This window comes from Fistularia commersonii, chromosome 6 (genome assembly GCF_037954325.1).
Source record: "Fistularia commersonii isolate RoL2024-O1a breed Wild chromosome 6, RoL_Fcom_v1.0, whole genome shotgun sequence".
Lineage (NCBI taxonomy): Eukaryota > Metazoa > Chordata > Actinopteri > Syngnathiformes > Fistulariidae > Fistularia > Fistularia commersonii.
Window position 1 is genome coordinate 7,422,703 of NC_141289.1, and position 26,586 is coordinate 7,449,288.

Genomic DNA, 26,586 nt, shown 5'->3' on the forward strand with positions numbered 1-26,586 from the left:
TGCCGGAACTCCGCATCCACAAACAAAATCCTCCCAATCAAATGGCGGCATATTTCTTATCCACATATTTGAGTATTTCTGAACCGATGCATAGGATTGTAATTGTTGAGAAGTTTTGAATATCCTCTGCTTTCGGCATGCACGCAAAAACATAGCGGCGTGAGGCTCATCGATTTGCGGACATCGTGTCGAGCTCGCTCAGGTTAAAAGTAAGAGAAGTAGTGGACTGATCCTATTAATCCTGTAAAGATATTGTCTGATAGATGGAGATGAAGTCAGACGCCAGGCTGAGATGGTGTGGACATGTACAGATCTGGGTAGAAGGATGCTGAAGTTCAAACAGGAGGTCTAGAGGATTTATGGATGGACTCAGCAAGTTACTGGCATGACAAAAGAGGACGCAGACAACGGGGTTAGATTTAGGGTGACGATTCGCCGTGGACACCCCTGAAAAGAGCGGCCGAAAGGAAAAAGAAGAAGATGATTTATCCGACGGAGAACACGTGGCTTCCAGAGAAGTGAGAAGGGATGTGGCAGCTTTCACTTCTAGCCAGTTGAAGATGACATACTAGAAATGTCAGGCAGCTGGAGGTTTGTAACTCCAGGCAGTCATAGGATCAAAATCCATGCCGGGGCCCCTCGGTGATGCGCTCCTTCTGCACCTCCACTGCCCTGAGCAAATACACTCTGAGCGATGACCCTTTTTCCACGGCAGGCATTTTGACTTGGCAAAGCACGAAAGGCATCGGTGTGAATAATGACATCAAGGGAGCGCTCGGCTCACTGCTGCGCTAAGCCATGTCGGTCAGGGAGCGCGCACAATGCCAGAGCCCTGGAAGTGACTCACCTAACGGGAATGGAACCAATCATTAATGTGCGCCGTGAAGCCGTAGCCAGAAGGCCATTAGCCTAGCCTGAAAAGTGTAAACAGAGAGGGGACACAGCTGGGGAAACTCCATCCAAATGTCAAAAAAACAAAACAATCACGGAAGCGAGCTAATTAACTGGATACACTTTGGGTGTCTAATCTTCACCTTATCAGAAGTTTGGACTTTCTGGCCTTTATTGTCGTATTTACCGTTTAAACCAGTGGTCCCCAAACTACGGCCCGGGGGCCGGATACGGACTTTTGCCCGGCCCCTGAACAATACCAGAGATGCATTATGATTTTTTTATTTTTTAACATTTTAACATTCTACTCCACCCTTCTGGAGTCTGTACCTTATCTGAAACCCCTCCCTCAAAAAAAAAAAAAAAAAAATCCTGGACACACCCCTGTCAAATAAAACGGAATAATGGCAAAAAGATTGGGTGAGAGAAAAATAGATTCAGAATGCAGGGTATTTAACCTGTGGTGGACAAACGATCATTTTTTTGTTCAATTCAAAGAAAAGGCTTTTTGTCTCATCTGTCAAGGGACGGTGGTTGTATTCAAAGAATACAACCTGCGCCGATACTATGAATCCCTTCACAAAGACAAGTATGATAGCTTGCGAGGCCAAATGCGAGCAAACAAACTCTCGTAGCTAAAAAGTGGACTGTTAGCTCACCAGAGTAAATTTGTATGCCGAGCTCAGCTGAACCAGCTGAACTGTTCTAGCAAGCTTTTGGGTTGCTCAACTGATAGCAAGTAGCGGTAAACCGTTCACTGATGGAGAATTTGTCAAGGAATGTTCACAGTGAATTTGATATGAGTTAATATTCCTTGGTCTTTTCTCTGTGAAAAATAGATTTATTTATTTAATTAACAATGTTCTTATCTATTTTCTGATTTTTTTTTCCTGTCAAGACCCCAAAAAGGGTTTATTTTTGGTTATGTGTGGCTTTCTGGAAAACAATAAATGTTTACGTTCAGACACCTATGCGATTGTCACGCTTTTTGTTAAAAACTGGCCTGGCCCCCCATCAGAGAAGGGAAAAGTTATTTGTTTGAAGTTTGGGGACCCCTGGTTTAAACAGTTGAGCAACGAGAGCAGGGTATGTTATCATAGATGGCCAAAGCACAATAGACCCCCTCCTCTTCCCCCGACCACTCAACGCAATTCTCGATTTCCCCTTTGGCTGCTGTCGCTACATCTGTGAAGCTATTTCATTAAGAATGAAGGACGTACCGCTAGCGACGCCACAGTACATGACTGAAGTACATGTAAAGAAGTGTCACTGGGAGGAGAGCGGGTGAGGAATATTTGGTCAAATAATACGGACCCCTTTCGCAATAGTTCACGCCAAATGTTTTCGGCGAGTGTGGTTTAAAAACACCACATGAGATAATAAGGGCAAAGTTGCCGTGCTTTTAACACGGCGGAGTGCGACAGCACGGCGGGCGCAGGAAGCACAAATGGCTTGAACTCCAGCCAGGTTCACTCAGCGTCCTTTCTCACTACAAACCTGCGGGTGTAGGCCATTAGTCAACCCAGCTAGAAAAACAAACAATCGACAGAATCCACTTTCCCATTTCAATCTCCAAAATGTCTATCTGCTTGTGTTTTGTGGAAAATAGATTTAATTGGAGGTGCACTTACTTCCGAGCACTTCAAGGGGAGACATCTGCTTCTTTGTTCTCTGTATTTTTATCTCAACTTAAGTTAGATCCCTTTGATGTACCTTTCTGTCAGGGACCTAAAGTAGTTGGTTGGTGACCTCCTTCCCATGGCTCTGTTCCACCCATCTCCTTCCAGTAAGACCGACTTTCCTTTTAGCTATTTAGACTCTGCTGAATGCCCGATATTTAATTACTTGATTTAATGCCTTTTTTTCTCATTTGGGGGGTTAAAATAATTCTACCGTATTTTCCGCACTATAAGGCGCACCGCCAATGAATGGCCTATTCAAAAAAAAAAAATCATATGTAAGGTGCACCGCATTATAAGGCGCATAGAATTGAAGCTACAATAATGGCTGGGGTTGTACTATGCGTCCACTAAATGGAGCTGTGCTAAAGGGAATGTCAACAAAACAGTCAGATAAGTCAGTCAAACACTATTAATAGAATACAAACCAATGTTCTGACAGCTCCGTTCCCACCCAAAACAAGTTAGTGCATTCACAATAAGGTACCGTACGTACCTGTAGCTCTTACAGGTATTTGCGCCGCCTTTGTTGAAAACAACGTATTTCCAACTCAGTTTGTCACAGTTCAAAGCGTTTCATAAAATGAAAGCGCCAAGACAGACCGCCTCTAAATTAATTCATGTTAAGTTTGCGTGTTTGTCCTCCAACGGTAGCCATCTCGTTTTGTTTCCTCGGAAACACTGTTTGGCCTTCTTTACGTGGCACAGGTCATCTTGTTGCTTCCTCCACTTCCGCACCATTGATTCGTTAATGTTGACTTCTCTCGCTGCTTCTCTATTCCCATGTTTTACTGCATGACTGATATCCTTGAGTTTAAACTCTGCGTTGTAAGCGTGTCTCTTGAAAGGAGCTGTTTTGGGGTCACACACAAATGGAAATGAAAATGCACTCGTTGCGCATCATATATCCCAGCATGCACCACGCGCTTACTTCTTCTACGGGAGAAAATGGAGTCGGCGTCTGCTTCCTGTAGTTGCGAGGCCTCTTGCGGCTCAATATTGATCCATATATAAGGCGCACTGGATTATAAGGCGCACTGTCAGTTTTTGAGAAGAATAAAGGCTTTTAGGTGCACCTTATACTGCGGATTTCATACCGTATACCGTATTTCATTTTGCGGCTCCTTATGTCTCCCAGCTCAGTGCATCTCAATCAGCATTGTTTTGTGACCCAGGTTTTTGAAAGGGTACTTTTTGCATAAACTATGAAGTGTTACATTTCTCCCCTTCAGATATGGGTCATGGCAGAACAAATTGAAGAGTTTTGGTGATTTTGGCCCTCTACTTTGCAATGTGTTTTCCTGCCATGAAAGGAAACTTCACTAAGTAACTTTGGTGTAAACTGGACACCTCAGAAGCGGGCGAACCTTTGTAACCTGTTCAAAATGACACACTAGCAGTGCCTAAACGTCTGCAGGACAAAATTCAAACATCTTCAGCTGATCTCATCTCACGAGTGACACCCAACAGCGCCATACCCGGCGTACTGGTTTAACACAAAGAACAACACAATTGGAGCACGGGACAGGAATGAATGCGTCGTGTTAGGTGAGGGGTGGTTTCAGCTGATGGAGGAAATACTGCGTTAGATCCACAGGAGGTATGACTGGCCTGTATGCTTGCGAGGATTCCAATGGGGGGATTTCAAAGTGTGCCTCATTAGAGTGATAATGCTCGTCCAGAACGCGGTGTTGGTGATTTAAATGTTGCCAGCGTTATTCGGTCACTCGCTTTCACAACAGCTGCGATAAATAACCTGGCGCAGGTTAATTTGCACAGGGAAAGTGGTCCTCAGCTGTGTTTTAATGCTCTTCTTTGAGCCTTGAAAACTGCAATTGCCCGCTGGTTTGGAATAATCCCAAATCATTTTTTTTTTTTTTTTTTTTTTTTTTTTTGAAAATGAATCGATTTGTATGTGAGCTGCGGTCAAGATCTAAACCTGCTGCTGGGAGAAATGGGCTTTGAGTTGAGCCACACAGGCAGAATAACAAAAATGAGAAAGTGAATGCAATGCACATTTATATCGTACGCATCGGGAATTCCCGACAGCCGGACGGACATCGGGAGGTTTGTGGTTATGAAAATAAAAAACAGCATCGGCTGGACAGGATGTGAGTGTTCAAATGCGAGACCCATTCATTCGCTATGCTGCTTATGCTTCATTCAGGGTTGCATTAACAAAGCATAAAGAGGCACTGACTCCTTCATTCACTCATCAGAGACATGCAACCATTCACTCTCTCATTGAAATATTTGGGTTTAGGGTTCCCAATGAACCTCCTGTATGTGTTTGGACTGTGGGAGACTTGGAATCCACCCAGGGACCGTCTTGCTATGAGCTGGAAGCCCTAACCGCTGCACCAGGCTGCCACCCTGACTTAAAACCAACTAAACATGAACATAAGACACCTTTTGTCAGCTTCAGCCCAAGGACAAAAATTATATACAGGACTGTCTTGGAAAATGAGAATATTGTTATAAAGTTCTTCATCTTCTGTAATGCAATTAAAAAAACAAAAATTCCTTTTTCATGATATTGTAATATTTGGAGATGGGATTTTTGAGTTTTCTTAAGATGTAAGCCATAATCAGCAATATTAAAATAATAAAAGGCTTGCAGTTGATTTGTAATGAATCCAGAATGTATGACATTTTTGTTTTTGTAATTGCATTACAGAAGATAAAGAACTGTATCACAATATTCTAATTTACTGTACTTCACATACTTATTTTAAGACAGCTAGCATACACGCAGATACGGTTTGTTATAAAATCCAATTATCGAATAACTTTATCGCCCCAGAATCGCATCTGCTATAATGTATCTTTCACTGACACTGATTGGTTGATGAGGTTATACGAGCGAAGGAACCAGATAGGATCAGCCGGCTGCCGGATCGATCGGCTCTGGTTTTGCGAACATACTGTATTTAATCATTTGGCCCAAAATAACACCGGTCGGCGTGGAACTTCAGCTGTCCTCCTCCCCCCACCCGTCGCCTCCCTCTCCTCCCCAATTACTTGTCTGTTGTAATCAGTCACACAATTAGCTGACTGACCCCTTCGCGTGCACTTCAACTGTTCGTGCATTGGTTTCCATGGTAATCTGTCTGTCAGGAAGGTTGTACTGACTGCTTGCCTGCAACAGTGTTTTATCCACAGAAACAAACCCCCCAGATTAGAATATGTATAAACAAAGGCACAGCGGTGTAGCGGTTAGCGCTTCTGAATCACAGCTAGAGGGTTCCCTGGTTGGATTCCCCTTCTGCGTGGGGTCTCGATGTTCTCCCTGTAACTGCTTGGGTTTCCGGATTCCTCCTGCAGTCCGCACACATGCAGGAGGTTCACCGGAGATACCGCATTGCATGACGACGAGTGAATGAGAGTGAACGGTTGTACGTCTCTATATACGGCCCTGCAATCGGCCCAGGATGAACACCACCTCACTCCCAATGACAGCAATACAGCTAATGAATGAATGAATGAATCAGCACAAACATTAAACACTAAAATCTCCAGTACGACAATCAGTGCAGACCATCATAAATCAATGTTAAGAGTTCAGGTTTGAACATCTTGAAACGTCAAAATGACATCCTTCTCTAGGAGGTGTGTGTCTCATCATCCACACACACACACACACACAGTGAAAGCCCGCAGGCACCAAGGCTCATATTTGTTGCGATAATGTTTGATTGATGCCTCTGGCTCTCGACTCCTCTCCTGCTCAGGACACCTGGACAGATGTGCAAGAGTGTTAAGAGGTGATTTGGGATACATCTGAAAGTGACAGATCCCGACGCAGTGACACGGCGCCTGCTGTCGTAGCCAGTCCGTACTAGTGAACTCTGTGTGTGTTTGTGTATTCATGGCGCCCTCCAGCTCTCATCGGCCGTCAGCCCGACCCCGCCAGCCGAGCTGACCCACTCCGTCGTGGCATCTGTCACCAAGGTGATCACGAGGGAGAAGGTGTCCACGCCGCGACAAACCCGGGAGTCGCCGTCGCTGCAGAAGAAGAGGCAAGTGGTTGTGGACTCGGAGCTCAGGAAGAGGTGAGTGTGTGTTGCCGCGGGGAAGTTTACCTTTGCATTTCAAGCCTCGCCAAAGACAGTGTCTAACGTGTGTGTGAACCGTTCAGTTACATGCACCCTTTTCTGCTGTCTTATCTCAGCAGGTAGGTGTCGAGACACTGCAGCGGCCGATAATGAGTATTTGTGGCGATGATAATAGAGGCCACCGTTGAGCGGAACCCTTTGATAGTCCAAGTTTGAAGTAGAAAATTGTGAAAAGACACCTCGGCGCCTTGTAGTGGGAAGCGACCTTAGACCCAGACCTACTCAGCAGTGGCGGAAAGTAACTCAGCACATTTACTCGATTGTCGGACCACAAGTGCAATTTTGAGATAATTGCGCTGGGGAACACTTTTTGAACTTTCCCAGTGACTCCACCTTTTTGGAATCAGTGCATTCAGCGATAAGCCGCAGTCGCTTTCAAATTAGCAACTAAATCTTGCATAGTGAGCATTAACATCGCCATGGGTGGGGATTCCGGACGGCGCAGCTTGTGGCGCTAATTACAATGTCCATCATGACCCAACCAATAGTTTTTGGAGGCTTCAAGAGGGAATAAAAAGTCCTTCAAGTTCACCAATGTCTAGTTTCAACACAGTAAAACAACTTCATTGGCGCGGGACATCTCGCTTATGTCCGATTGTTTCGCTCTCCATCACGATGCCACCAAATTGCAGTTCAGTGAAGGTGCCATCTTGGACCTACTTGTATGACTTTTGAAGGGAACAAGCACGGTACACTTGCCCGATGCTTCCACGGGCACATCCAGCTGCTGCAAGTCACATGGGCACATCACCACTCTGTGCACGATTCTATTCTGCTTTTGCCGTTTCCTATCGTGTCATGCTGGAGTCCAACCCTCGGGCCAGACTTTCTTGCTGTAGCCCTTTAGGGCTTTTAACAAACCTCTGAGCAAAACTGTGGTGCATTTGGAGCCAAGGATCAATGAAAAACGTTTATGCTCTTGTGTTATTATTTGTAACTAATATCATTAATTATAGCCCTGTGCCAATGAGTGTATAAGCGGACTGCGATCCCTGCTATTGTGGGCGTGACATAGAAATAAAAACATAAATGATTTCATCAATTTCCTCAGAATTGCCTTTTTCCCCTCCGCAAGAGGTTCTGAGTGATTTTTTTCCCCCACTGCTGATGCCAGGGTAGAGTTTAGCCGTTTCACCAAGATTAGCAAGAAACTGAGCGAGGGGGCGAGCTGCAAAACCAAAGTGTCAGCATGTAAAAATTGTCCATGCCTGTGCGTGCGTGTGTGCTTGCGTGCATGTGTTGTTCCCATAGATTTGACGTGGACTTCACAGAGGTCCACAGCTACATGACCCGCGGTGAGGCCATCCTACAGAGCCCGGAGTTCTCCGTGTCACGTAAAGATGGCGGCATCCAGGAACTGCAGGACAAAGTGCAGGTAAAAGGATTTTCCGTATGAATGTGTGTGTGTGTGTGGGCGTGTATGTGTGTGTAAGAGACATCCCACCGAGCCTAGCCTGCAACAAACAGTCAATGTTACAATAATAAGGCTGCACAGCAGCACTTGTGGTAGCATCTCGGTACGATGCATCCAGGATGGCGCCCTAGCGATAATTCCATGTCGACTATGGAGTGTTTTTTAAACATTCCCACCACTGGAACTCGTGCTTGTGATTTATTCAACAAAGACGAAAACCTGCCGGCACTGAAATCTGTTAATTATCCGGTTTTAGCAAGACAAATGATCCCCCATGGCAGCAATATGTGGAAGCATACATATGATAGCGAAGCGGTGCTCACTGATTCCCTGCTTCAGATTAGCAAGGGGATCACCACAGATGAGACATTCTGCAAGAATTAATCAAGAATAGATGTTTTTTTTTCTTTTTACGTGATCCGTCACGACCGTCAGGTGTTATGCCATTCCGCAGCGGATCGAATCCCGTATCTGTTCTGGAAATTATGATTTTGATTGGTTCACTGAATATAAGCGAAGGAGAAACGGCACGCTCGGTAGCTCTTGATTTTCCGATAGGACCTCATGAAGGAATAGCAGGAAAGAGACTCCAAAAAAAACACAGAGCTGTCAGAGGTTGCCGTACCGTCCTATGAAGGGATGGGGAGCCTGAACCTTTCGGCTATTCCTTTGGACAGCCGATCATCTGCTTCCATCTACCCATGCCGTCCTTCTGATGGACTCATTCCTGATCTTCTCACTTCCAAAGAGGAACCTCCACATCTTCATCTCTGCCTCCTGTCTTCTCCTCCTTCTCCAAGATAGCTGCTCTCACCTCCATCTTCTCCACCATTCCTTTCTCCACTCTTTAATCACTTTCAGCAGTCTTTTCTCCACCCATCGCATAGAGACATGCGACCATTCACTCCCTCATTCACAAGTCCGGACAATTTACGGTCTCCAGTGAACCTCCTGCAGACCAGGGGAGGACCTGGAGGCTCCACACACAAAGTTCCCCGTGTGGAATCAAACCAAGGACCTTCTTGCTTCTTTGCTCGCAGGGAACGCGTCTTCGTGAATGCAAAATCGGAAAAATCAGCAGAGCCGGCGAAGACCCTCAGAGGAAACGTCGGAAACGTCCAAAAAAAAACTCCTATTCAGGAGCGAGACCCTTTGAAAAGGAAACATTCTGTTGGGAGAGGCAGAGAAATGTTTTATTTCTTTATAACAGAGTGGGTGTCCTGATGTCGGCGGAGTGTTTTCCTCTGTAACCACATACTCAGCTGAAGGCACTTTGTCGACAAACATGGCTCCTTTGGCTGAGGCGAAGGCTCTCCGGCAATGAAAGCATTCCCACGCCTTTTGTTCAATTCTCTGCAAAGGTAGACAGTAAAGGGACGGCTATTTGCGAGGCTTTGTGCCGTATTTTTAAAACTCATAGAAAATTTCTCATTGCTTAATTACACAGTCCTAAATATAAATATTTTCACGTTACCCGTGCTCATGCTGTCCAAACGGCGGCACTGTGGTTGCAGTAGTCAGCACTTCCATGAGTGAGGGGGTCCCCGGTTGGATTCCCACAGGGTTTCTTACTGTGTCTGTGTGGGGTTCCCCCGGGTTCTCTGGGTTCCTCCCAGCAGGAGACAATAAATTGCCGATATATGTGAACAACAGGGTGAATGTTTTGTACGTATTGATGCGACTTGTGAAGAAGAGACTGAATGGTTGTATGTCTTTGAATGACGTGTGAAAAAGAGGGTGAATTGTTTAGTCTTGGAGTCGTTGGAATCGGGCTGGAGTAAGACGATTCGCGACGAGATGGATCAATTTAGATGTCTGTTTATTAAGCAAAGCTTCTTCAAAAGTCCCGAATACAAAATCATTTAATACAGGTACCCGGGCTCATGCTGTTTCCCTACCGCCTGCAGTAAACGGGTCTTATGCTTGGAACACCCAGCAAAAAGCACCCTTCTTTCCCTGCCCGGCTGTTACATACAGTTGTTACATGAATATTCATAAGAGGCGTGGCAGGGTCGTCCACGTGTGCGTTGTTTTCCTCCCGTACGTCTTCTTTCCACTTTCCCCGAGTTCTTTTTCCATTTTTTTCCGCCATCTCTGGGTAACCACATCCTGTCCGTCTCACACTGATGTCTGAAAAGAGAAGAAGACGACCTGCCCCCCCCCCCCCCCCCCAACAGGCGTGACCTGGGAGAAGGAGGCCTTCTCCCCGACAATCGCGAGCTTTTAACATCACGCTACGTCTGGCTGTTTGTCCGGGCTGCTGTTTGATTGGATTATATGTTGAGCAAAGCAAATGTAATGTCAACTTCATGAGGAAAGCAAGTATGTTGATTTCTTCAGTCAGTATGTCATAGTTGTATGTCTCTACATGATGTGAAAATGCAATGATGAAATTTTGACTATATGACGTGTGGATGAAAGAGTGAATGGTTCTGTGTCTCTATATGACATGAATGGTTGCATGTCTCTATATATGACATGTGAATCGGAGGGTGAATGTTATGTCTATATGATATATAAATTAGAGGGTGAATGGTTATGTCGCGATATGACGTCAGTGGTTGTATGTCACCATATGTAGCCCTGCGATTGACTGGCGTTGGGTCCGCGTGCAGTTTAGATAATGAATGGGTGATAATGAATACTCGCAGGCACATGCATACATTGCATGTGATGTTTGACCGAGGGACCCGAGGTTGTGCCGTAATTCTTGATTATCGTGATCTCAATGGCCTCTCCTCACATTTCAGCCATTCCACTTGCCTTCAACGACGCTTAGTATATAATATCCGTTAAAGAACCTTCCGGTCATTGACGTTAATGCTAATGAGTGCCGTTTCAACGGCTGAAGAACAGTGTAATAACGTGGAATTCAAACTGTGTCATGATGTGGCAGTCATATTCCAGATATTTTAAATTATAAGTTAAATTACAGATGATTGGTCTCGACAGCGGCACTGCGGGCACTCTGAATCATTTGTTTGCAAGGAGGCGCTTTGCCGAGACCATAATTCTAAATGGCTTCGGAAGCGCTGAAGGATGTTTGGATGGGGGAATTTTGGATTTTGGCCGGAAGCCCGTGCAAAAAAAAAGAAAGAAAAAATCGCCGCAGAAGAAGGAAAGGGTTTTGAGCGGCGTTTGCGGACGAGACGGCTGGGATAATGAAGGACGCATGTGTTTTTGGAGTCGATGCAAACGGAGGTGTTTAGAGTTGACGTCCCTTTTAAAATAAAATTTGAAAAAAAAGCCCCTTTGATTCTACTTACCAGCTGCCGAGTTTGTGCTACAGCACAAAGCTCTTTGCAAACATTTGAGGTGGGAAAAGAAAGAAAGTCAATAAATTAAAGTCTAAAGTTGTTTACATGGAAGACAAACTTCAGCTTTAATTTGCTGCTTTAGCCTTCTGAGCACATTCTGACATATTTACTTTCATCTGGGTATATATTCTCTCAAAAAAAAAAAAAAACGACTCGACAGTCCTAACGCTGAACAGTATATACTGTTATTTCTGAGTGTGGAGACATACAACCATTCACCCCGTCATTCACACGACAGATAGAAACATACAACCGTTCACCCTTTCAGTCACATGACATATCAAGACAGTCATTCACTGTCATTCATACGTCATGTAGACACATGCCTCCGCGCACTCACTCATAGGCACGTCATAGAGAGACATACAATCAGTCACTTCTTATGGAAATAACCAACCATTCACCCTCTCTTCACTAGTCCGCATGTGAATGGATGAATGTGAACCAGTGTACACCGCTTTGAAATCTGCATTATTCCAGCCCCCGTCAATAGCGGTGCACATTGCACCTGTCGGAAACTTATGCTAAATGCAACTGCTGCTTCGTCGTTTCAACCCTGGTTGCTGTGGAAACACGTAATTAACTTCCTCTATCAGAAAAAAAAAATTCTTTCTCTGCCATGACATAACAGTGCTCCTGCCTCTCCGCTCTTCAGGGCCAGAGTCTTGACAGATCCCCCCTCCCGCCCCCGAGACTCTGCTGGTCTGAATATTCCCTTTTTCATTCCCATCCATTCAGTGCAGACTCAAACATGTCATGGTGAGCTTTGCCGAAGGGTCGTCGGAATGAGCGCCGAATACGTCGATGACCCGACGAGCTGGACTTTTGAACAAACAGATTTTAAAAATGTATTTATTAGATTAGATTTAAGGTTATTGTCATTGAGCGAGTGTGAGTTCAAGGCCCGTAATGCTTTCTGGCATCTGACCAGAAGTGCGGGATTAATATTGTGGACAGTATATATGTGCTGTGGACATGCAAAGGTGATATAATAGTCAAAATTATAATAGTAATAATAATATAACATTTTATTTAAGGCGCCTAACTTGACGCTCAAGTACACCGATGTATAAAAAATAGATTAAAAGAAGCAAAGAAAATAAAAGCGGTAAAAAAGTAAATGAATGAAAAAATATTTTTTAAAACACATATATATGCACATATATAAATTGTATATGCAGCATTTAGATGCTGGCAAGGTCACCTGGTTGGTCAGAAACAGCTGGCGGATGTTTTTGCAGACATCATAAATGCACTAAAAACCAAGGGAAGCTGTTAAAAAGTCAAGTGGCGTCGTCGGCGATGTTGTAGTTTTTGGGTGTCGGCAAGATTCGAAATCCTAGCAGCAAAACCTGAGTCGGTATCATGAATTGAAATGTCTGGCAAATGCTGGGTTTCATTTTTATGCCTCAGCACTGGCAAACCCGCAGCGAGACGCATTATGTTATTGGGCCGCCCGTTGAACGCAACATCTTCAAGATGATCTCTTATTTGGCAGAACCCCCCCCCCCATCCCCCGTCCCCCCGCTCAGTTTGGACTATAACAACAAACTGATTACTGATTGGTCGAAGGTCTCAACTGCATTTTGGGCCAAAACGTTGTGTTTAAGGGGATGGAATGATGAATGATGACATTTTATTTCCAAAATGTCAAATATACTCGTAAAATAATGTTCCGCGAAAATACTGTTCTGGCCATTATTTAATGTTGTAACTCCACAGAGAGAGGGGGGAGCCTTATAAGAGGTTTCATAAGCTGTTTTCAGACAGAATAGTTCTGAGAAGTGTCCAGCTCGCGTTCTGTTCTGGGAAGTATCCTCCTCTAGGGGAGCCTTTTAGTTTTACATTCCCACAGGCAATGAGGGACCGCAGTAGGGATCACCACATCCCAAAACAAACCACCAAAGAAGAGAAAGAGGAATCAGACAACATAGAGGTGGAAGGTGCCACGGCATTCATGGAATAATAAACATGGACTATCAGATGGTTGAAGTGTATTTATCTTCACTCTGCACTGCTTCGCCGTGTAAAGAACCCCATTAGCTGTTAGCTAACTCCGCATTTATTCTGGACATGATGTAGATGTTCCTCCGCAAGCCCTGGAAACCCCTCTGAGGCACAGCAGGATAGAAGAACTTGGACCTCTTCATCACTGCATATCTCGCTGCTCCTGTCCGATTTGTCCCAAGAAAAATTCTGATCGGTAACCGCGATAGTTTTTAAAAATGGTATCTTGTAATGGCTGCGGTTTACGAGTTCCACCAATCATCAAACACCTACATCTATGGACCCAAATCAAGACCCTGTAGCAGTGCAAGTGGTTTTAAGAGCCATTGTACCTGGTTCTTCTGCTGTAAGAACGCGCCAAGAAACAGCCTCATTCCTGAAAATGTTCAAGGCGAAAAAGTTCCTGCTAATGTGTGATTCGGGGCGTCTCTGAAATGTCGCTTCTTCAAGATACAGGACAATCGCTTCATAAATCCTAAGTCACCCAGCAGTCCATCTCGTCTCCTCCTTGTGGTCTTCACATGTAAACAGACACAAAGGAGTGTGGAAGTACTACGATGTAGACGGCAACATCTTTTTTTGGAGTTTACTCCTCGATGAGGTTCATTTTCTGTGGAGCAAAATGATTCGACAGGACATTTTCTTCTCTCGCTTCTCCAAGGGATCGCCTTAGGGAAACCCTCATACGTCTGCGCTTTTGTATTTCAGTAATTACAGCGGAGGATCGATGGCATTTTCGTGTCTGTGCATTAACTTCTGATTTAGAGCCAGCAGTGGATTGGCTTAGCTCAGCATGAAGATCCAAAGCAGGGGGAAGCAGTGAGTTGGGCCTCTAAGCTGGAGATGATGGGTGCTGATAAGAGCCAAGAAAAAATGTTCAAATCCACTCAACTTTTTTGCCCTTTTAATATTCTGATATCTTCATCGGTTTAAAAATAATTAGATCTACTTTCCGTCGGAAGGAGCAGAATGGGAGACCGGCCCACTACTTTCCCAAACTCTGAGCTGAGCTCAGCTGACAAACCCCAGACGTTGGTCCCTATAACTCATCCCAAGAAGAATGAAGAAGCCCCTATTTCCTGTTTAACAAGATGACAATGGTTTCCCCTTCATATAATCAAAAAAAAAAAAAAATCCTTAACTTAACACTTAATGGTTGGGGCTTTCATTTCACAACATGAAGGTCCCTGGTTGGATTCCCACAGGTGGCTTTTTCTGTGTGGAGTCACCCGTTTCTGCATGGGGTTCTTCAGGGTACTCCGAGTTCCTCCTAAAGTCCAAACACCTGCAGAAGGTTAACTGGAGACCCTGAATTGTGTGAGTGAGAGGGTGAATAGTTGTATGTGTCTATGTGAGGCCCTGTGACGGGTCCAGGGTTAACCCCATCTGTCACCCAATCACAGCTTAGATAGGCTCCAACCCCGGCACCACCCTGAGTGTAGGAACAGTGGTCTAGACAATGAATTAATGCCTTTTGTCATGTAAAAAGCAGTTTTTGGTTCAAAATGTGTTTTTTTGCAAAAAGCATTCACTTTTTACATTGGCCCTCTGCGGGTCACGTTTCTGGAACAAATAACTTTTCCATCCTGATTGGTTGAAGTCCTTTCCCATACAATTAGCAGATGTTTAGCATCACAGGCTAGGCTCTCTCACGTAGCTGCACGCAGCACGAACGAATGAATGAATGAGATGCGGGCGGGATGGACCGGGTGCTGCTCCATCATTCAGCTTTTCGGTCCCGGCCGAAAGTTAGACTGTCTCCGAGATGGCCTCCTTCGTGAACCGGCGTGTCCTCCCTGGATGTTTCCGAAGGAGAACCAGATCTTAGCTGTGTGAAAACTCAAAATATTCAATCATCCGTTCCTCGGAATTGACATCCCCTCTGCTATTATTCTTTTTGTTTGGGGCTCGACTCCGTCGTATCCTCTAACTTCTTATCTCCTTCTACCCCACCACCATCCCTCTTCTTCCCCTCCTTGTCTTCCCCTCCGCCTCAGGCCATAGAAAGAGAGCGGCCGGAGAAGTACCGAAAGCTCCAGGAGGCGACTCGCACTGCGCAGACCCTGGTCGAGCAAGGTAACGTGCGCACACACACTCAAACACACACACCTACACGCTCATTCGCAATGCATGTGCACACGCATCCTCGCACACCCTGTCTGTCCCCATGGCAACACCCTCACCTGTCCCACCCTCCCTCCTCGTCTCCATAGAAACACTGTGAGAGAGAGCGGGGGAGAGGGAAACGTTCCTTTCTGTCCGCCGTCTCCGTCCTTGTGCGATTGTCGCCACTGCTGAAAGTGGAAAAAACACTTGATTTATAATTTTCACTCCTCAAGTCGCACCGTTTCATATCTACCCTCTCCCTAACCCTAACGTTCATCCAAAGACGGCGCGAGAACATTCCTGAAGCGACAAGTTGCGAGAGAGGCGGGACTCTTAAGCTCTAGCAAACATCCGACCTTACGTTTCCAATACCAAGGAATAGAATCTTCACGTGTTTGAAGATCCTTTCGAACCGCCGTCCTGTCAGACCTTCTCAGACACCGCGGGAACCCCCTCGTCTGGCTTGATTAATAATGACTAGGTAGAAAACAACAATGTCTATTTGCTGGCTGCTTGGATCGGGCCTTCCCAGAGGACTCTATGAGCTGCACCACCGTTACCCAATGATCTGAGCCGAGGGTAGCCACACTTTTTCGGCTTGAGAGTTACCAAGTAAAATGATCTACCAACATATATATGTATACCGATATCGACTTCTTGCGCTGACTGGAATCAGCCAGGGTTGCATGGTCCCGAGAGCGGTCGCTAACGTCAAACAAACTTCCAATCATTGATCATTAGTCATGGCGGAACGGTATGTGGATAGAGATCTCAGATTGGCTGTGCTGTATGTCAATCAAGTGCCAAATGCAGCAGGACAAATGGCACTACTCAAATGGCTCTACTTACACTGCTTGTACCGTAGTGTACCCTGGCAGTAGAGTTTAACGACTAATGGAGCATTTGGACTCGCGCTACATCCCGGTTGTGATCTTGCCCTCTGAGGACCTCATGGTTTGATGATGACGCCGTCATGGGGGAACTGATTTGTTCCAGAGCGACCTCATTGTGGATTTGGACTGATATTAACCTTAAATAATGGATTCAAGCCCGCTTTGACTCCCTGTGGCTCTCTGCTTAAAGTGCTAGCGTGACAATATTAGAATTGTCGCACCGGTTCCCCTGCTCTAAAAGCTAAACCAGACCTCTCAACAACTGTTGCCGTTGGACGTTGGCCATTATCGGGAGAACCCAGCGAAGGGTGAAATGAATCGATGCAGACAGTGGTGTACATCGATGCTAACACGCCTTCTGCTAGTAGGTAGCCACTATCGTCATTGTTTCAAGTGAAATCCGGGAACTTTTTTTTTCTTTTCTTCCTTTTTCTGAAATTTCTATCTCAGAGTACACAGCCATCCCTCCGGGGCCGCTCGTAATCTCGGCGGCCTGTCGTCGCAAACGATCCCATCCGCCGCCACGCCTGGTGTGTGGTTATAAATTCCACATAAAGGAGGCAGAATTAAAGGATAGACGAGCGAGAACCCAGACCTGTTTGTGTCGCGTGATGGATTAGACACGTGATCCAGGATGCTGCTGCTTCTAGGTCCAATTATTATCCGGCCGACAGGCTCCGTTTTGCCCTTTTCAGAGGCAAAGGTGCAAATCCATCTTTGCACGGCTTTAACATCGATTTTTTTTTTTTTTTTTTTTTTTTTTCTTTTTTTGCTTTTCCATGCTGACGTTTTCATTTCCTGACCACCTGAGTTTTCCGCGTGCCTCAAATTGACAGTTTACGTCAAGAAGATGTCGGCGCACGCCGAGAGGAATGGCGAGACCAAAATGCTTTTTTTGGACCTCAAATTTTCACACAGACTATGGCAGCTTCATCCTGTCTGTCCTCCAGCTGACGTTAACCTCATTCTGTGTGTTTGGTGCTTTGTCCCTCACCGGAAGACAAGTGGCGTCAATGTGAATTGAGCAGCGTACATCACCGTGCATGCCCAATGTTTAACCCGTCCCACCCACCCACCCTGTTTGCTCCCGTCCCCACTGAACCCAGAGGGGAGCCGCGCTGACGACATCGCCCTGGCGGCCGAGCAGCTAAACCAGCGCTGGGTGGGATTCTGCGTCCTGCTGGCTGAGAGGCTGGCGTGGCTGGCCTATCAGACAAAGGTAAATGGGAACGACATGAACCCACTACAAATTTTTTCTCCCATATCTGTTTCAATTTCAATATATATTTCATATTTGTATAAGAATAATATAAATAGAAGAGAGCTGATCTGAACCCTCTGGCTTCAATTTCCACTTCAGCTGTGAAACAACATGTGACAAGAAATATTTTGCTTTCCAATAAAATACCCTTACACAAAGTAGATAAGTATAAATCTATATATATATATATAAATGTATGTATATATAATAAATACATGATATATAGTAGGGTTTTAGTCAAGGAAAACACCCGGTTGACGGTAAAACGTCAGTTTGATAAGCATTAGCTGTTGTTGGCCACAGCCACGGCACACAAGCTTGCAATACAACTCGCTGTTCCCGCTCAATTCCAGGTAAAAAAAAAAAAAACAGAAGTCCTTGCACCCCCAAACTACATCCACAAAATTCCCAGCAACCCCAAAATCACACAGAAACCAAGCATCAACATAAACCCCAACATTCCTCACTCGCTACAATAACGTCTAAGTTATATAAGAATATATATTTAACATTTAAAGTAAAATGGTAAAAAAAAAGTGAATGTGTGTGTACATGTATATATACAAATGACATACATGTGTATCTAGATTTATAACCGTACTTCGTGTTTACTGCTGTAAATGTACACCAAGGAACACAAAAATAACGATGTTATTTATATATTATTTATACATAATTAAAAAAATTAAAAATAAAATAAAAATAAAAAAATATGTTGTACATAGATTATTTGTATATTTATTTATATATTATATATACATAATTCATGATAAGTAATATATAATATTCATATATGTCTATAATTCATATCATATGATGAATGATCATATTCATATCATTCATGTGTGTGACATACATGTATATATATAATATACTAATAATATGTACAATTTATTATTTTCTGTAATTAATGTACTTATATGATAAGATATAATTACTTATTTCATTCTTTCTTATCTTATATCTATAAAATATGTGTTTTTCATGGAAATGTTCCGTTTCTGTATATAGACAGATTCCCCACAGTTGTCCGGTTAATACGATTGGATATGAGGTGACTCACTCCCCGGGGTGTCGCAGGTGTGACATATCAGCCCAGAGCGGCTGCAGACAAGGACACGGCGCGCGGGGGGGGGTCTCGGTTTTGTGGGCTTGTTGGAGTCTTTCAGAGTCCACGTTTGAAAAAAAAATCATGCAATGTGTCCTGCTGCAGGTGCTTGCCTTCTACAGCTTGTTCGAGCAGTGCGAGCAGGCGGTGGACAACAGCGAGAACTGGCTGAAGGTCCAGCTGCCGCCGGCGTCCGAACCAGAGCCGCTGAGGCAGCAGCTGGAGAGATGCAGGGTGAGTGGAGCGCCAGGCGTTTTCCTATCTGGAAACCTCCCACGTGGACACCTGTTAGCACAAACTGTACAAGACCTTTGGCTCCACGTGATCAAGAGGTAACAACTGGACAACACGTTGTTGGACACACAACATGAGCACACAAAGGGATAAAGTAGCAAGGAGAGTCTCCAACCGCCTCCATTACAACATCTATCTTCTTTTCATGTTCCATCTCCCTCCCATGTGTTACTGAAACAGCTTGTGTGACCTTCTTGTCTCCTCGCATGCGTCTGTGTGCCTCAGATCTTCACCGTGAGTATGACGTGCTGCTCATTCATGTGTTCACCCAGTCCCTGCCTTCCCCCCCACTCCCATTTTCATTTCCAAATGGAAGCTGCTCAGTCATGTGAGGGACTCTTGGCGGGAAAACAACGCTTCGGATAATGAGGCCGTGCGTTCGGGCGGAATGCAGATCCTGATCAGGTCCTGCAAGGACCTCCAACATCTACTGATCACTGGGACTTTTTAGGCCAACGTTCTAAGGGTAGATGCCTGAAAACCGCATTCAAGTCAGTACAGAAGGGAAAGTAAATCAAAATCGTGGCAACTGGACTTGAGAGTTGTTCTCTTGAGGAGATGAAGTCCTCTGAAGAACCTGCCTGAAGAACTGAAGAGGGTCTCTCATCCAGAGAGCACGATATGATTGTCAGAGGACCAACCAGGACCCGGATGACCAAAAACCTTTGTTGAAATTGAAGAATATGAAGATACTGGATGGTCACAGAATGTTACCATGGAAACACTGTCCACCATGGAAGACCAAGAAACCAAGAAATCCTTTGGACTTCGTCACCACTTGAAGAAAACATAAAGTGAGAATGTCCGAACAGCATTCTTCTCTCTCCTGCCGACCTTCACTCACCAATTGAATGTAATTCTCTGCAAAGTTAAACTTGTCGGCGCTAAACTGTCTGCGCTTGTATGTCGTTTGATTACGTTCACCCAATCACACGCCAGCGGAGGTGGAGCCACGACGCAAATAACTTTGGGTTCCAGAAATCCAACCGTCAACCCTCTGACTACAACACAAACTGGAGTATCTACTTGGAATCTGCGTTGTTTTATGATACAGTCAGCGTTTATTTTTGTTGAAGTTTAACGATAACGCTGTGGCTAAGCTGATAGAGCAAGCAGCCCTCCAATAGGGTTGCCGGTTCAATTCCACCGACTTCTCCTGTGTGCAACCGAAGGTACACACCGATACTGACCTCAAAGGGACAACAGCCCGATCTAGTTAGTTACTGGAGCAGTAAAACTAATGAGATGTTCAGTGATCTTTGCATTAAGTGGTGATTCTAATTAAATGCTGGCAAAGTGCGAATGATAATAATGATAATAATGATAATGATATTATCATTATTATTATTGTTGTTGTTGTCGTTGTCGTTGTCGTTGTTATTATATACTGTTATTATTTAGAATGATATAACAACAATAACAAAATAATAATAATAATAATAATAAGTGTCATTATTATTATTTTAATGGCTATTATAATAATTATTATTATAAAAGTGCCAGTAATAATAATTGTTTGTATACATACAATTACATTTTCTATAAAATTATAGTCATCAAAAAGTATCAGAAATCAGAAACAGAGGGGAAAGAAGTTTGTTTTGAAGCAGCAGATTTGTAACTTTCTGCTCACATCCTTTTATATATTGATATTCTCGAGGTATACGTGCATATGATTTGTGTGTGTGTGTGTCTGTCTGTGTGTAAATAACCGATCCTGTGGTGTGTATTTCCCTATTGTACGCTGGTTCTCCGTTCCCACCACTGCTGGAGTTGTCGCTCTCTCGCTGCTTCCTTGAGACAGTTATTTGCCTTCAGCCTCCTCTTCCTGATTTCGATGCCACCTCTGTTACACCGCCTCCCATGCACACACACACACACACACACACATGCGCGCGCGCACACGATCCTCCGCTCCCTCATGCAAATGTTCGCATTTAGCCAGTATTTAACAGTATCGTTCTCTTTCCAAAAAAACTTAATTTGAGACTTTTCCAATTTCTCACAGATTTTCTGTTTCAATTAAAAGGAAAAGTAGAATAATTCAACGTGAGAGAGAGAAAACATCCAACAAGCTACTGCATTTTAATTGGCCAAACAATTCATCTCCTCACTTCCAGCTCTGAGGTCGCCTTGTTCTAACTTCCCTCCTGAGACTCCCTGCACGCCTTCACTCGGGACAGAAGACAAGTGAAGAGTCCCTCCTCCTCTTGATGAGATATTGGGAAACATGACAAAGAGGGAACGTGGAAGAAGAAAGAAAGAAAACTGAAAAAATAAAGAATCAACATGGTCACCTATCATCTCTCCTTGCATCAGCCTCATCGATTCTTTTCCCTGTTCTGATTTCTCCTGAACGTCATGGCTCTCGTCCGGATTGGCCTGTAGCTTCTGTCCTTTCGTTGTGCGGTTGAGCCTCGACTTACGAGTGCATCAACTTGAGAGATTTCCGAGGTCCGAGCCGTCGCTCGGTGGATCTTTTTCTTTGTGATTGGAGCCAAGATCTGAGTGAGGAGCAATTGTGATGACCCTGAAGTGGCGTTTTGAAGACAGTAGGACGCTAACCAAAAGTTAGCCCGGCGATAATCATGGAAGAACACGAGCGAGGCGTGTGAAGAATTTTTTTGCTGTGAGCAGCTGTGAGAAGGCAGGAGACATTTAAAGGGATTTGGTGCGGCAGACGGCAGGAACGTCGAGGGATGAAGCATCGGAAGTTATTCAAAGCCGCTCGGGGATGGTTTGATCATTTTAAAAAGAGGAGCGGCAATCACTCCGTTGCTGAATGAGGTTCAGCCATAAAATGAAGCAAAGTGTGGAAGTTACATTTAACAACAGCTTCGAGTACATTTTTGTCCATGTAACACAATTGGGGACTGAAATAGCATTTCAATTCATTATAAAGGGAGAAATCAATTTGGTATAGGAGCAAATTGGGTTACGAGCTCAAGCACGGGGCCAATTACGCTCCCAAGTCAAGGTATTACTGTATTTGTGAGCCGAGTGTGTGTGCAGTATTTTAAAGCAACTCTTTGAACACATGCTATGTCTTAATTACTATACTTGCCGACTCTGCAGGGGAGCAGCAAATCAACCCTTAAATCTCCTAGCTGTTAGCACGATTATCTGCCCTTTCCTCCATTAGTGTAGTCCAATTTTCTTTGTCTGCCCCCTCCCTCCTTCACTGTTAGCAATCGTGTAGATATTCTCACTAATTCCAATCATCCCCACCCACTCTTTCGTCATTCGCTGTTTACGATGTGTTTGCCGTCGCATTGGTTCGGACCAAAATCCCTGATTGAACCCAGGTCAGACGTAGCATTTTGTTGAACTTCATTCATTCATATACAACCACTGTACGTGAGCTGCATCGGCAGCATTTCTAAACACATCCGTCACACTCACGCACTGCTGCCAGTGGTTCTTTCAGACTTTAGAAAAGCTCTTGTTTTTATTTGTTTGTATGATTGTGTGAATATATATGTGTGTGTGTGTGTGTGTATTAACCAGATTTTGGTGAAACAGGCAGGTCTTTGACAACAAAGCCCTCGAAGCTCATTCAAGTAGCTTTGTTCTGAGACGAGGCGGCATGCAACTGTCTTAATAAAGCTGAGAAAAGCACAACACAATCCCAGGCATATTTACACGATACTGCAGTTTGAGTCCCCAAGGCGATCAAATTCAAATAACAATGGATGTCTGGGTGTTTGTGTTTTTCTTTTTTTTTTTTTTACAATTCTTGCAATCATATTTGTCAAAGGAAAATAGCTAATTAAGATTTAATCCATCCTTTGCTCAAACCGTAACCAAGTGAAATTGCTGCTTTTAATGAATGTGGTTGAATTGTGGGAAATGAAGACTGGTTTGCTGAGATCTGTTGCATTTTTACTGTGGGGATGAAAAGTGTGATGTTTTTCGTCCTCCTTCCTTCTGGAGTGAAGATGGATTCCAACCTCCCAACATCCCGAAAGGACCGTCAGTCATGTCGGCTCACCGAGACGTGGCTGAAGTCAGTCATGATGCAAGACTACATCGGGGATCAGCTCCGAGCACCTTCCTGTTCCCTTACAGAGACGGACAGGCTGTCAGATGGGGTCAGACAGGAATCTCCGTGGATCATGATTTTTGCAAACGATGTTGTAATCTATAGTGAGAGCAGGGAGCAGGTGGAGGACGATCAAGAGGGGCGGAGGTCTGCTCTGGAAGGAGAGTATTGAAGGTTAGCCGCGGAAAGACAATATATGAGTTTGAGTGAGAAGAGAACTTCCAGGCTACTGAGAATGGAGATGCAGAAGGTGGAGGATTTTAAGTACATCAGGGTTAATGCAGAGCAAGAAGAAGAGGTTGAGAAATGCGTGCAAGCAAGTTGGATCGGGTGGAGAAAAATGTCAGAGGTGACAAAAGAGAATGAAAGGAAAGGTGAAGAAGACTGAGGTGAGAGCGGACATGGTGTCTGGTTTGGAGACACTGAGAAGACAGGAGGCAGAGCTGGAGGCAACGCAGATGGAGATGTTGATGTTTTCCTGGGCAGGAGGTGGAAAGGAACACAAAAGAGCAGGTTTATGGACGGAGGGAAAGAGGGCGTGAAGCAAAATAACGTGCGAGGAGAGGGTTGATGGATACAGATGATTGGCTGTGGCGACCCCTGCAGGGGGCAGCCTGAAGCAGAGAACTGTCTTTCCCAACACGTCGGCGCAATGAATTATTCTATCTAAAGGTCCTTAAATGTGTCCAGAGCACTCTCCCATCTGCACCCAGTCCTGATAGTCCCAGGTTTGATCTTCACACCAGGTCCGAGCATCGCCTTACCTTGCCTTGCCTTGATAGGAAAAAAAAAAAAAAAAAAACATCACAGGAATTGATTTTCCGCGGAGTTCAGAAACTGCCAGCCGCCTCGCGTAGAAGTACAGATATGTGCGTCGACTGCTGAGCGTTATATTACCTTCGTAAAACCAACCTAATTTTGGGCAGAAATGCTGCTACATACCTTGATGCAAATATTCGTCTCTTCTGGGACGATAAGTGATTTTTCCTTTACACGGAGTTCAGTAACACTGTCAACGCCACATTTTGGTTTTGCTGAGCTGGTCCAATTTCCTGCTTGGCTTCCTATTCATTAGCAGCTGGGACTATATTGAAACACTTTTATTCCATAAAACAGAACTGATTAAACATAAAGCAAATGAAGTGGAACTTTGATTTCAGATTTTATAGCATGAGTTCATATGGATTAGTCGAAGTGTTGGGTTTGGTTTTTTTTTTCACATTAAAATCATCATGGCAACGTGAGGGACGCCAACTCATACTGTCGACCCTTGAACCTTGCTCGCTCTCTCTCGTTCCCGCCAGGAGGAGGTTGCCCGCCTGGCCTCCCTGCAGCCTCAGGTGGATCTCCTGGAAAGCCGGCTGAAGGAGCTGAAAGAGGCGAAAGAAGGGGAAGAGGACCCCTCTGCGTTCCTGGACGCCGATATCGACGCATTCAAAGAGCACTACCAGAAGGTCCTGGAGGACCTGAGGGCGAGGGAGAGGTCGCTACAGCTAGGTGAGAAGGGGAACGGAGTTTATTTTCTGGGATTCATTCGGAGCAAACCACATGAGTTGCACTCGCGACTTCGGTTTATCCAAAGGTTCAGACATCATCTTTGCCATTTGTGCCACCGCACCAGCTTGACTCGTGATTTACGTGCGGCCATCAATGCCCCGATACTTACAAAAGTCTCGCAGCAGCATTCCGAATGAGCTGCAGCTGTTTAATGTTCTTTCTGGGAAGAGCAGTTAAAAGGCCATTACATCGGGCCACCCTACCGGCAATAAAAGCATGAATGAGCTTCTCTTGGTCATTCTAGGACACCAAAACCCCCCGCCGATTCCTGCAGGCAGTTTCCTCGCTGCAGGAGATCAGGGCACTTGCCAGGTGGCGTGACCATTTACATGCCGAATTGTCGCTTTTAGCCCTTTTCATTTCCGAAGCGTCGCAGGCTCCCGAGTGGATGGGATTATTTAGCAGCGGCGTCAGTCACGAGATAAATTCCGTGCAGTAAGCAGGAGACCACAAAACGGGAGATAAACCAAAACAGTGGTTTCCCTCCATTTAAATCTACTCGTCGCCATTTTAGCACACTCTGAAGTTGACTCATTAATCAGCATCTAACCACAGCTGGAACTTTTCCAGAGCTGCTCAGAATCACCGAAGGAGTTTTCGCTCTCCTCAAACGTGGAGGGTTATTCCCTGCTGCCGGTAGTGCGCGTGAAGATGCTCGAGTTCTTCTGGTGAGACCTCACCTGAAAACGTCACGGTCGGCCCCCTTCCAGACGCAAGTTCCTGGCATTCCGCTCTTGGAAATGTGTCGCCGTGCATCCGAACACATCACACATGGCTGAAATCGTATTTTACGATTCACAGGAGCACGGAGTGGCAATTTTCACCCTGCAGAGTCATGTGTGCATGTTTGGTAGAGGAGAGGGTGGGAGCTAAAACTTTGTCAGAGATGCCAACAGAGAGAGAGACAGAACAGAGTTTATATATGAAATCAGAGGGTTACATTTCCTGTAAGCCGGTGAAGTTTGCACGAGCAGAAGAAGTGCTCCTACAATGGAGAAAGTGCTCAAGCGCCCATTTATTCCATTCGTACCGTACCTTGAACAGTGTCATGATGCTTTCCAAGCCGGGTGTCTTGTCCACACGCACTTGGTCTGGTCCCTTTCCATCTGGCTTAGACCTGAGAACCACTCAAGTGTACCCGCCCACTTGAGCTTTCTATCTCTTAGGTGACGTATTACTAACGTATATGGAGACACCGCTGTCCAGGCCGCTCGTATTTGGCCCACCGGCTCTTAATACCTTCCAGATGTGCGCATCTGTTCACTCCAACCAAAGCATACCGACCACTCAGTGATGACCCAGCAGACCCCAATGAAAATCTCAAGCCATCTCAAGTAGAAAGATACAAGTGGAGTGTCCTTCTGGGGTGTCCATTTGCCAAACAACATGAACATTTCTCACTGTCAGCTCGGCTCTAAAGCCCATTTTCAAGCCAAATGCCCCATATGGGGACATACCGTCGACGCGTTTCATGCCGAGGAGGTGGTGAGAGCGTGAGGCAATCATAAGGCCCCCATTTGCAGCGCCGCCTTCATCTGATGTGTATTTAGAGAGAAATGCGCTTTCTCAGTAACAACAACAACGAAACTTAATGGAAGCCAGAGAGATGTTGAAAGCCGCAGCCGTCAAGGCGAGGAAAAAGTAAATCAGACAGACGGTGTGACAAAACCGGTGGAGAAAGCTGTTTATTTCAATGAGGGCGAGAACGATGGAACAGAATGAGAAAAACAACATGCATGGCCGCTAAGAAAACAGGAAAAAAGCAGGGGACAGAAGGAGCGTACCTGGAAATTACAAGCCTGGGGATGCAACTGTGCTTCTCCTTTGACGATACTCCTTCCTCCAGCTAAATCTGCATTCAGGTCAGCATGTCTGGGCGCCATTTTGGTTCAAGCTACCGAT

General features: G+C 45.0%; 1 protein-coding gene across 13 annotated transcripts in view; it reads left to right on the forward strand.

The window, feature by feature from the left end:
* Positions 1–26,586, forward strand: part of dmd (dystrophin) — a 356,433-nt gene that overhangs the window by 190,823 nt on the left and 139,024 nt on the right. For all 13 annotated transcript variants that reach the window (XM_086147909.1, XM_086147907.1, XM_086147902.1 and 10 more), the window contains 6 exons: positions 6,453–6,622; positions 7,937–8,060; positions 15,421–15,499; positions 17,529–17,641; positions 18,897–19,025; positions 24,432–24,624. In XM_086147909.1, the coding sequence (XP_086004035.1) occupies positions 6,453–6,622; positions 7,937–8,060; positions 15,421–15,499; positions 17,529–17,641; positions 18,897–19,025; positions 24,432–24,624 (808 nt within the window). The remainder of the gene's footprint in view (positions 1–6,452; positions 6,623–7,936; positions 8,061–15,420; positions 15,500–17,528; positions 17,642–18,896; positions 19,026–24,431; positions 24,625–26,586) is intronic.